This window comes from Puma concolor, chromosome A1 (assembly GCF_028749965.1).
Source record: "Puma concolor isolate L17-30 chromosome A1, mPumCon1.1.hap2, whole genome shotgun sequence".
Classification (NCBI taxonomy): domain Eukaryota; kingdom Metazoa; phylum Chordata; class Mammalia; order Carnivora; family Felidae; genus Puma; species Puma concolor.
Genome location: NC_141667.1, coordinates 59,259,244 through 59,271,415, shown reverse-complemented (window position 1 = coordinate 59,271,415; position 12,172 = coordinate 59,259,244). Strand labels below are relative to the sequence as shown.

The window sequence follows — 12,172 nt, the reverse complement described above, 5'->3', positions numbered from 1 at the left end:
AACAACAACAAAAAACCAATTATGTGCATCCAAACATCTCTACATTCTGAATAGCAAATCTCAACAACCAAGGTATGTTTGGCTTTTCTAGAGCAAGTCCCAGTGAACACAACCATGAGGATACAGCACCTATCTAGAAATGAAACTAGGGAGCCCTAGTTACTCACAAGAAAAGACTTTGGTGACAAATACTTTGTAAACTTACATAGAGTGAACCCAAAAGTCACGAGAGATCACAGTTCTGGACAAGACACTTCCCTGAACCCAAACTCCTTTCATTTACTTCCTTTACCTGACACATGAATTTGCCCGTTTTCTATGTCTCCCGAGAGCTCATGTATGTTTAGCACACACACATGTAAAACTTGAACCAGCCACTTCAAGTAGCAGAGACATCTTCTCCCAATCCATCTCACCCATAAGACTGCTAGAACAAAACATCTCCTGTGTTCTCTTGCTGGCCATATCCCCATAATTTCCTACTGAGACTAGAGGTGCCATCATCCCATTTCAGCTTCAAGGCTCCAGACACACTTAAATTCAACCATTATTGTCTCCCTACTTCCACACTGGACCTCCCTTTGTCTGACAACCTTCAAATCACAGCTGGAGGCCTTTTCCTAAAGTGAATGTTGGCCAGCCTCTCTCTTCTCCTCTCGATCCATCAAGCCCTGTACAACTCTCCAATTCAGGGGTTGGCCAATTGTTCCTATACAGGGCCAGGTAACACATGGCTCTGTGGACCATGCAGTCTCTGTGGCAATCACTCAACACTAAGATGCAATGTGCAAGCTGACAGTCTATCAATGAATGGGTGTGGCTGTCCTCAAAAAAAACCCCACTTTGTTTAATGGACACTGAAATTTGAGTTTAATAGTTATGTGTCAGAAAATATCTCTTATTTTTTTCAACACTTAATCAACATGAAGACTATTTTTAGCTTGGAAAAAAGGCAGCAGGTCAGATATGGCCCCTTTGACTGTAAGTTTCCAAACTCTACTCCAATCCATCTGGGATGCGCTATTGTGAGCTATTCCCAGAGTGAGGATGAGTTGTAGGTAGGGGAGAGCTAGCAGGCATCATGGTGGGGCAGCAAACCCTCAGCAGACGTGGAAAGGGAGAGCAAAGGGGAGGTGAGGCTGGATGGTGTGAACTGAAAGAAAGTAGGATTTTCTACCTAGAGGTTATTGGTTGGCAAGAGCTTTTTTTTTTTTTTTTTGAGGGGAGCAGCCTAGGACAATGGAGGTATGGGGGGTGGGGGAAGTCTTTAAATCACATGGGGCATGCAAAAGTACATCAGGAAGAACACCCCTGAAGAGAGGAAGCTATTGGTAAGAATTGTAAACTGTCTTGGTAGTGGGCTGTGCACATCCTCCCTTGAGAGTTTTCTGAATTATCCCCCAGACTCTGCAGGGAACAGAAGATGAAAGCAGCTGCAGGGGAGCAGTATCTGGAGCATCACTGAGAGATTGCAGAAACAATTCACTGCCAACAGACTGTCCCGACAGGGTCCCAGTGCTATAGTCATGGCCTGGATTGGCACGCTGCCCCTCAGATGCCCAATTACATGGAAATGGGGTAAATATAATGCAGAATTCACTTTTTCTCTGCTTAACCACTCAAATGAACAGCATGGGAAATTGAGTCTGACCTCATGAGTCAGCCCTGGACAAGTTCTTAACCCTGTCTCTCCCTCCAGGTACCCAATCTGTTGACTGGGGTCCTGGGGCTAGGACAGAGGGGAGGCCCCCAAACTTGATGGCTAGATTCAAAGATAACTCCAAGAAGGCAAGTCAGTAGTTTGCTTGGAAACTTCTCCGAGAATTTCCTTGCAAGCGAATGTATTAGCCAACTTGAGCATGAACTCAACCCAACAAAAGCAAATCCTAGAGGTAAAATGACACTCAATTTGACAACTTCATAACTCTGACTGTCTGAGGGATATGGAAAACCAAAGAGTGTTGGCTCCCATCTTCTCAAAGGGATAACTGGATACATTCAATCCAGCATTGTCCTACCCTAAACCACAATATTGACCAAAAGCAATCAAAATCAAAACTGAAGAAACTTGGGAACAATTACTTCTCAAAAAAGAAAACAATCTTAAAAAAATTTTAATCAAAAAACTTGTAGAGAGAGGTGGCTGAGTGAGAATGACATGGGACTAGAGGTGGAGACGTTGATCAGTGGTGGTGGTGATGGGGAGGGTCAAGAGCCCAAGGATGACACCTTGCCTTGGGATAGCAAGAGGGTGCTCAAACCTATTCCAGTGGTGCCTGGCTACCCAGGAAACCTGGGAGTCCTGCCTGTATCTAACCTTGTCTAAAACAACTGTGCTCAGGTATTGCTGGCAAGCAGGGATCCAGTGATCCATCCAGCTGGGAGGGTATTCAACAAGGAGGGACTTGCAGACCACGGTCACGTAGGGTGCTTGAAACCTCCAGGTCCTGACAATTTCCCATGCATGTGCATTTCTCCCTCCCCGAATCAGTAATTTGAATGGGTTTGCTTCTCTAGTTTTGTTCTTTTCCTCCCAATATGGAATTCTGGAAAAAAGGGAAAGACTTTTCTAGTTGGGGACCTTGTTTTTCCCTTCTCTATCCCCTTGAAGATTTGGAGAGGCAGCAGGAATGTTGTAGAGCACTCATATCCCTGAAGGAACAGCCAGTTGCAATGCACGACCATCACTATAGATCTACGATTTATGAAAATAAAGCAATATGTGCCTGTTTCGGTGCCTGCCGTTTGCCTACCAATGGTGCAGTGTTCACCATTCCAGCCCTCTCGGCATTCACATTTGCCATCTTTACAGGTCCCGTGCTCAATGCAGCGGGGGTGGCACACGCGCTGGTCACAAGCTGCGCCTGTCCAGCCCTCTTCACAGCGGCAGGCTCCCCCGATGCAGACGCCGTGAGTGCCACAGTCTACTGAGCACACTTCTGGAAGAAAAACAATGATTACAGCTCAACACCACAGCTGGCAAAACCCTCCACTGGAGGCCAGACCACACACATGGCCTGGGTCCCTGGAGCAGGCCCCAAGGCCCAGCAGGTGCGTCACCTTGGGAGGCCTCTCCACTGGCTGGGTATTAATTTATTCTTATGTAGTTTCTAGAGCAGTGGTTCTCACAGTGGGGTCCCTGGACCTGCAGCACCACTATCACCTGGGAATTTGTTAGAAATGCAAATTCTTGTGCCTTGTTTGGATCTCCTGAATTGGAAACTCTGGGCATGGGGCTCAGAAATTTGTTTTCACAAATCCTCCAGGTGGTTTTGATGTGCACTAGAGTGTGAGAATGAACCACTGTTCTAGAGCTTGAGGCCATCCCAGGAGGAGGTCACACAGTGGCGATCCAGTTTGGCAAAGCTACCCAGGAGGTGCCATCTGAAAAGATATATGTGCATCCTGACTCCCTAGCCAGCTGGGACTTTTTTTTTCCCTGTTGAGAGCCTGAGCTGACCACCAGCCAGCTGGGAACCCCACAGCTCCTTTCCCCTAATGATTGCACACTCACCCATCACCCAGATCGGCACCTTGTGGCAATGATGACCTCTATGATTGTGCTGCATTTACACAGCCTCTTTCTCAAAGGAGCTCAAAGTCTTTTGTGCTTGGGGAGGAGACAGACAGACAGATAAACACTCGCTGGCGTTCCAGACCTCTCACTCGAGGACAAGCACGTGCCAGACATTCATCCTTACGACAGACTGCTAAGGGAGGCATGGCTCATTGTGCCAGGGGAGGGAAAACCCAATCAGGAGGGTAAGTGACTCACTCAAAGTCACACAGCATGTAGGCAACACGGTTGGGTCTCAGATTGAGGGCTCCCCCTTCCCCATCCTCTGCAGAGCGTGGCCTGGACCACCAGCATCAGTGTGGAATCCAGAGGTGAGTGGGCTTAGAAGACGTCTCAAAATAGCCCATTTTAACGGACTCTTTTTTTTCTTTTGGAATGAAATATTCATTTCTTTCCCATTGTAGGCAAAGCTTCACATATATTCCCTTCCTGATTGCCATGGCAATCTGACAGCTGTCTCACTACCCAGAGGAAGGGGGCGGAATGATGATCGCTTGCTTGGATAGGCACTTGTCACTGTGAATGGAACCATTCTCAGGTAGGTTGGGACTGGCTTGAACTGTTGAACCATTCCCTTTTAGGGTCACTCAGGAGGGAAGACACATACTCTTAATTTTAGGAAAATAAAGTGTATAGTGCAACTTCATTATTTTCCTGTCACTGGAGTATTGCAGAGCTTTATAACATGTTCACACAGCACCCCGAGGGAGCCTCTTTTCTGTTTTATAGGACGTTCCATTCAGTTTGTCTGGGACTGAATTGTTCTGTTTTGTTTTCTGGTACCTTTAGGGAGTGTGCATAAGAAAACCTATAATGCAAATGGAAGCATTCCTCCCGGGCCCCTCATCCATTTGTAGTGATGGAACAAACGAGGCACAAGAACCTGCGGTATTTTTGTGTGTGTGTGTTTGTTTCTCAGGATCACAGACTTCATGACTGAGAAGAGAGTATGATAGGCCCTATGCAATTAACCTAAGTCCCTTTATCCCAGTGAGAAGAGTAGATTCCCATCCATTTGGGCTCATGGAAGACCATAGGGCATGAGTATTGGGAAAAGCGAGGAGGAAACCTCTTGGCTTACCAACAGAGCAGTCGGGACCCATCCAGTTGGGATCACAGCTGCAGAGACCTGTGTCGGGGACGTAAGTGCCATGCCCACTGCACTGGTCTGGGCACTGGACTCTTGCCAGCTCACAGTTTAGACCACCCCAGCCAGGGCTGCAAAGGCATTCTCCATTTACACAGACCCCATGGCTGGAACAGGTGGGATCCAAGCAATCAACTGAAAAAAAAAACAAAGAGGACAAGTATTGATCACTCATGGGGGTGGGCCATGAGACACCACCTTGCTGCTGAAGAAGCCAGTGATTCACTAATTCTTATCCTCTTGAGAGCAAATGGAGCAGCCCAGGTAATACTTACGTGGTCTCTTGAAGAACAACCCATAAAGAATTCAAGGATTTTTATGTGCCCAAACACTGAATCTCCAACTTGAAGAGAATGTAAGAGAGAGAGGGGATTTCTCAAGCAGAGCTTTAGTGGGAACCAGATATAGAGGTGTGTCATTCAATGTTGAGAACCTTGTACTTCTAAACATTAGTACTTTAATTATATCATATCAGAGCTTCTGAGCCTGGAACATGAATACTGGTGATATCTCTACATGTATCCCCAAACCCAATTATCCCTCACTATCAGAGAGAAAAAGAAGGCTCATTCTAACTTCACTAATATTTGACTTCAGAAGGTAACAAAGGATTAAAAAGAAAACGAATGAAACTTATAAATGAGTCACTTTCCTAATTAAATTTCACTTAGGCTAAGTTTAAAAGTAGTTTCCATTCGTTGTCACACGTCTACAACAGGAGTCAGTAAAAAAAGCAGGATAGAAGGGGTGAAGCTAGGTATGGAAATGATCCCAAAGAGGTAATCTTCCTAAATATAATCATGAGTGGACTGAATGGGGGAGTCTCTAGCTGTGGCACTGACATTCCCTCAGACTGTCAGTCAGAAGAGTTAATGGTCAGATTTTGGTCACTGTCATTCTTGCTAGTTTTATGGTCTGTTTGGCCATCTAAGTACTCAGAGTGGGTATGCATCCAGTAGGTAACTTGAAGATTCCTACTCTAGATTCAACTCAAAGTGAGCTGCCAAATCCAGTTCTCAACAACAGGACTTTTGCATGGGAATTTGACTCCAAACCTTGGATGTTCATCCAGCCCCAGAGTTGGATAAATAGGGCTTTTTAGAGGAAGATCAACTTCCTTAGGTATTTCTAACAAATGATACAATGGCATTTGAAGATGAGAGAAATGTACACCGTGGGGTTTGGATGGCAAATAGTGGTTTTGCAGAGAGCTCAGATGTTGTCTTGTGAATCAGAGAAATAGGGAAGTCTCATCACCTTATTTAGCTAAGACATATTTATTTTCTTCATTTTAACAACTCGGAAATCAGCCCTCTCAGCCTAGGTTAAAGCATTTTCTTCTGCCGTCATCTGGGGGCACAGCCAGCTTGAGACCACTTTAAATTCTTTTCTTGAGGTTTTTTGGACCACTCTGCTGCTGTAATTTAGTCCCTCATGTGCATGTGTGCCATCGTGTAGTTCAAATTCTCAGAGATTTTGATTTCTCTCTTTGCCTGATGCCAAGATTGAAACATACAAGATTTTTGGCCTCTTAAATAGTTCACCGTGACACTGAAATGGCAACCTTTTGGGGTCCCAGCTTTTTGTACCATAGTATCAACTTTTTTCTTCTTATGGCATACAAAATAATGGTATGTTTTAAAATTGATGATACATTGGCTCTAAATATGACATTTAGATTACCCATGCCACAAATGATTTCATTCTGGGGTATGTCAGACATCAGGAACTTGAATTTATTAGAAATCACAGTATTCCATGAAGTTTCCAAAGAGCAGTGCTCCCTTGGGGCAACAATATGAATTTTCAGTGTAAAGACATGTTTCTGATCTGATGCATTTGAATCTTCTCAGGAAGGTATTATTTATGAAAACCAGCTCAAAACTATTTGAGCCATGGGGAAACAGAAGCTGCCATTGATTATAAAAAAATAAAAAATACACCCTCAGAAAGGGGAATTTCAGTGATTTATTATTAGGTGGAGACGTTTATGATGATGCTACTTGCTCTGGTTGCAATCACTTTAACGGTTGAATTCATTGTCTTCGGTACTATCACTTCTGATGATATAACCTTTTCTAACACCTTCAAATTTTCTCAGGATGGTGGAGTGCATCTGGAGGTAAATGAATCGAAAGTTTCAAACAAATAGAAGACATTTACAAAAAGGCTGTGCAACGTCTTTGGCATCTGTCTTGTGCTTAGAACAGTCAAAAAATATAGTAGGTGTTCAATACCCAGTTGCTACAGGAATGAACGGCAGACTGCTATAAAGCATTTGTCATTACCGAGAAAAACTATGGAGAACTAACAACAAAGAAATGGTGCTAACAACTTCTTGCTTTTGGGAAGCATGCTGTGTCATTTGGGATCTGTACAATATGAGCTAATTCATTCAGAATCAATCTTGTCCATATTCTTCTAATACAAGGAAATCCCAAAGTTGTATTTTTTTTCCTCTCTGCCCATCTCTAATACAGCAAAATCAAAATATACACAGAGATATCTCATGTGCTATGTGTCTCAAAAACTACCCTCCATCTATAATTAGCTATTTAAAATATTTGGTGAGGTGCCAACAGCTAGGAGCTTTCAAAAACTTAAAAAAAATATACCATACACTTTTTCTTAAAAGGATGAAATAAAAAGTAATATACACCTCCCTAAAAGAAAATAAGAAAATATAGTTTTTCTTCCAGACAAGTTAGCTTTCTCTTCTCTATCTTAAATTATAGTATGGAGAAAAGAAGAAAATCCACTGAGATATATTAGTCCAGGAGTGGAATGTCATCAAGAGAATCATTTATTGTATCTAGATATATGAGCCAACCCTTTCAGTTATACAAGTAAATATGCTTTTTGTGCTATACAATTACAGCAGCTGATGGAATAACTAAATCCAGACTTTAAGAAGAGCAGTTTCATTATGAATTTTAAATTTGGTTCCAATTTCATGAGATGGTCTTGTGGCCACATCCTTAGAATCTTTAGCAGGCAGGAGGGACTATGGCATCTTACAAAGCTTTATAAATAGAAACAGTGTTACACTTAAAAGGGGGACAGTGGCCTTTACCAGCTAAGAACCATGTGCCTTACAACACCAGCCCCTTGGCAGCTGAAATCATTAGAACTCATTTAGTCTTGGGCCCTCTGTAGGTTTGACAAAAAAGGGTTGTGAATGCAATTTCTATCCCTAAGGATAAAAAAAGAGGTCAAGGAATTTTACAAACAATATGTACTATAAACCCCTGAAGAACCATGAATTACATTTATGAAGTTAAATGTCATTGAAAAATGACTCAACCATGAAACTGACAAGAAAACATGGCTGACTTGAACTAATATGTCAGTTCCTCTCTCATCACCTGCCCACTCCCCCAGATATCATTAAATGAAACCTCGTGAATCCATCCTTTCATTTTCTTGTGCAAATTTGTTAATAGTACAACAATGTTTATACAGCAAAAATGGAGGATGGCAACTATTGATTTCGTTGCCATGGCCATTTCAGGTAAATTGTCTGAACGTTATGACTATGATGAATATCAGAAATAAAAAGCTAAATGGAAGAAAAAGTGCTGATCCAGAGTTTCTGATTCCATTTCCTATTTTGAAAACAGCATATGAATCACCTCAATTCATTCTTTTTGGGTAGCAAAAATCAATAGAGGAGATTTCATCCTTTTATAATGATCCACGTGGCTTTCTTGTTTTGTTGGATGGTTAATTCATTCCGAACATTTAAATGAGACTGGTTGGTAGAGTAAGAAAGTTGAGAAATCACTTGAAATTCTACTCACAAAGATATGTACAATCTTTACTGGAGGGAAAAAAAATTCTAAGACGGGCAATGTCATTGCTTTATCATTTCGTTCTCGCCAAATGATGTATGCAAAAGGTCGTTTTAACCTTTCTTGTCATGTTATTGGCCTCTCCCATGTTTTCAGCAAATGCAGCTTTGCCTTCTGCAATCCATTTATCTTTAAGAACTTTAACCTTTCAAGCAGGGTTATTAAATCAGTCCTTCCTCTATCCAAACTCCCAATTTGGTTTTATGATGCAGATGGAGGGAGGCTACCTTTTATAATAGAGGGGAAAAAAAACATATAGAGTGTTGAGCAAATGAAGATCTGGGGGTCAGACTTCTGGGTCCCATTAATGGCATTACCATTGATGTATTGGAAAATCTTAGAAGAATAATGTCATGGAAGCTGACTCTTTGTAGCCATAGTTCTAAAAACTATGAAATGGGAGATTTCAGAAGGAGAGCTTTTGTATGTTTATCTAAGGATAAGCTACTGTCATTACTTTGTCATGAGGGCTGTAATGATTTTTTTTTAATAGAACCCTGGAGATCTATTACTTAACAGGATGGGAGAACAGATCCACTTGAATCTGAGAACCTCATAGCACCTGAGGCCCCTTTTTCTCAGCTTGGCAGTGAGAAGCTGAGAGGCAACACAGGCATATGGCACCTAACAGAGTCTTTTCTAGGAGGACATTCTGTGTGGTCCTCTCAAGTTGTTTCACATGGGGTAGGTGGTGGGCTTCACTTTTCCCCTTAGCTTGTTGGGTGAGTTGACACTTTTTCCACTGGGAATGTGGGAGGGAAAAGTGCTGTTTGAGTTGCACGGGGATGTTTGCCTGGGAGACACATGTAGAAGAAAGGTGCTCAGCTGGAAAATAACAACTGAGCCAATTCGAAGGGTGGGAGTGGGCCAGGGATAGAGAGCATCAAGACTCTTACCTGACTACGAACTCTGGTTCATGCTTTATATTGAGAGAAACAAGAGATGAACAAGCCGAGACTGTACTATGGAAGCACAAATACAGAGGGGGAAGAGTGACAGGCAGTTTGTCAGAGTTCCTTCGCCTTATAGGTCTCAACACCTTGTACCAAATAACTCTTCTACAAGCACTAACCAGAGTGACTAGGACTGTAGCTGGCTTCTGATCAGCTCCAGAGCGGTGCTCCTTCTCAATCCCTGTACTGCCTCCTCCATGCTGCCTTCCTGCTCACTGAGTCTCATCTCTGATAGTGTCTTTTCAGATTGGATTCAGTTTATTACACCCCTAGCTTTTCCCATGGGTGCTAGAGGCCACCAGAATGCATGTTATACTGAGCATTTCAGAATTCACCAAATTCCAGTCCTGTGCTACACACCCACCCTCCCCTAATTCTGTGTGATTTAGGTTACCAGGACAATGTGCCCTACAACGTGTCTCTAAATGACATGGCTGTCTATTGTCTTTCAAGTCTGACTGCTTTCTGTTGGTATTAATTTTTGTAAAATGTACACATACATATATGGGTACTAGATTACCAGGGGCAGTTGAAAAAAAATAAAACAACTATGGGGAACACAGGGAGATTAAGGATTCTTGTTTATTTATTTATTTTTCTGGATAGCTTTAGTAATTCCCAAATCAGAGGATTTTAAATAAAGCAGAAGAAAAGAGGAAGGAAGATGGGGAAGTAGAAGAAAGAAAAAAAGGTAAAGAAGGAGCAGGAAGGGGGGAGAAGGAGGAGTTACAGGCAAAGAGAAGAAAGATAAAGGCAGAGAAAACAATTTAAAGAAGTAGCCAATTAACATAAAGAAGGGTAAACAAAGCATTCCTTCCAGAACCCCTCCACAGCCCTGTGTTTTCTACAACTTCAGAAGTCTACAAAACCCAAGGCATTTGAAGTTCTCTGCGCAAAACGTTGAAGTTTCCTTTGCAAAATGCGGAGCCTTGGATTGGGCTCCTTAGCAACCGTCTGAGCCTGTAGTAGCCTCCCACCTCTGCTGCTGCCCAGCCTGGCCCTGCAGCACTTACCTTCCTCACAGTGCTCGCCTTTGTGGCCAGCGGAGCACACACAGTTCCCATCAATGCAGGAGCCATGGCCCCCGCAGGAAGGATCGATGCACTGATTCATGGGCACATCACACTCTGCGCCTTTCCAGCCGCTGTAGCACTGGCACGTCCCTTTGGAATATTGTCCGTTTCCACTGCACAGGACGGGGCAGGCAGCTGCAAAAACCAGAGACAGAACACCAGGTCACAGGGGGCAGTGCCTGAAGGGTTGTGTCTGTCTATGGAGGCAGAGCCCACCTGGCATTTCAGCTTTGTTTGCAATGTTAGAGGTTGGAAACTCTGGTCATGGAGGTGCGGAGCCATCTTCAAATAAACAATTACTATCACAATGACAACAACAAAAATGCTACTAGTAACAGCAGCTACCACCAATTAGATGCTTATTATGTGCCAGGCACAGGGTCAAATGCCCTATGTACAATTTATTCCTTAATCACCATAATCGTTCTATGAGGTGGAGGCTAGACTCTGGATGCCTGTTTTACAGATAAGGCTCAGACTGGTCAGATTAGGCAGCCAAAGCCACAAAGCTCAAAAGAGGGGGAGTCCCCTTAGAAAGCAAGTTGGCCCAACTCTAAGCTGTGCACTTGATCAAGCTACATGGATTCGTGTGTTATTATTAGTGGTACAGGAGATTAGGATCAATTTTGCTGAGTATTTAGCTAATTGGCTTCTATTCCTGACAACTTAATGTCCATTAAAAAGAAGTGGGATGGGCTGTGGTTGACACACTCAATCTCTTTATGTTTTAGCTTCCTTATCTAGACTACAAAGAGATAAATGTGTAATAAAGAATAGACTAAACATGCCTGGACTATTAAGAAAAAGAAATCAAGAAGGGGAGGGCAAACCGAAGATCTGAAACTTGTAGTGGTTCCTGTCCCAGCTGGGACTCCCCTGCATTTGTGCAGAGGAAGAGGGCTGAAAGTCATCGAGGACCATCTGGTATGAGATTACCCAATGTTTTTCACCAATCTCGGCTCAAATGTGCCAATTCACCACTTTTAGAGATCAAGACTGGGATTTTAGTGGTCACCTTCAGTCTTTGGACTCTTCCTTTCAGAATCGGTTTGTAAAGAACCTAAGTTTCCAATGTGGCTTCTCATTTTGGGCCTAGAAGGAGGGCACAACTGCCTGCTTTGGAGCTGGCACTCAGGGGCCTTCAGAAATGACCAAGAGAGATGTTTCAGAGACTCCTGGTTTACCCATGATTTGGAATGCATGGGTTCTGAGAATTTTACATGTACATGTATGTGTACAGACCAAACTGTGTCACAGGACAGGGATGCAATTAGATCGCTGCAGTAAGTGGTGCCACCCTGCCTCATCAACTGTCCCCTGTTGTCATGTATCTATCTTGTTTTTATAGTAATTAGCTTTCCTTCTGTGAGAGTCTAATTTCCCAGAGATTTAGTAAACCCCTTGAGGACAGGACCATGTTCATCATTGTTGATTTCCTTTTAGCTCTGCAGTCATCAATGTTGATGTAAGTAAATATTTCTCCTATGTTCCTGATATTTAGACATCGTCAACTAGGAGGTTATGGCAAGCACTAAATAGCCATTTATGAAAGACATGGAAAACGACAGTTT

The 12,172-nt window shown here is 43.0% G+C and overlaps 1 protein-coding gene across 18 annotated transcripts in view; it reads right to left on the bottom strand.

Moving 5' to 3' along the window:
* TENM2 (teneurin transmembrane protein 2) overlaps positions 1-12,172 on the bottom strand; it is a 1,151,751-nt gene that overhangs the window by 143,748 nt on the left and 995,831 nt on the right. For 14 of the 18 annotated variants that reach the window (XM_086711354.1, XM_086710697.1, XM_086710377.1 and 11 more), the window contains 3 exons: positions 10,542-10,736; positions 4,659-4,859; positions 2,727-2,939 (listed from right to left, as the gene is read on the bottom strand). In XM_086711354.1, the coding sequence (XP_086567480.1) occupies positions 2,727-2,939; positions 4,659-4,859; positions 10,542-10,736 (609 nt within the window). The remainder of the gene's footprint in view (positions 1-2,726; positions 2,940-4,658; positions 4,860-10,541; positions 10,737-12,172) is intronic. The other 4 variants (XM_086710437.1, XM_086710512.1, XM_025924644.2 and 1 more) reach the window with 2 other exon arrangements.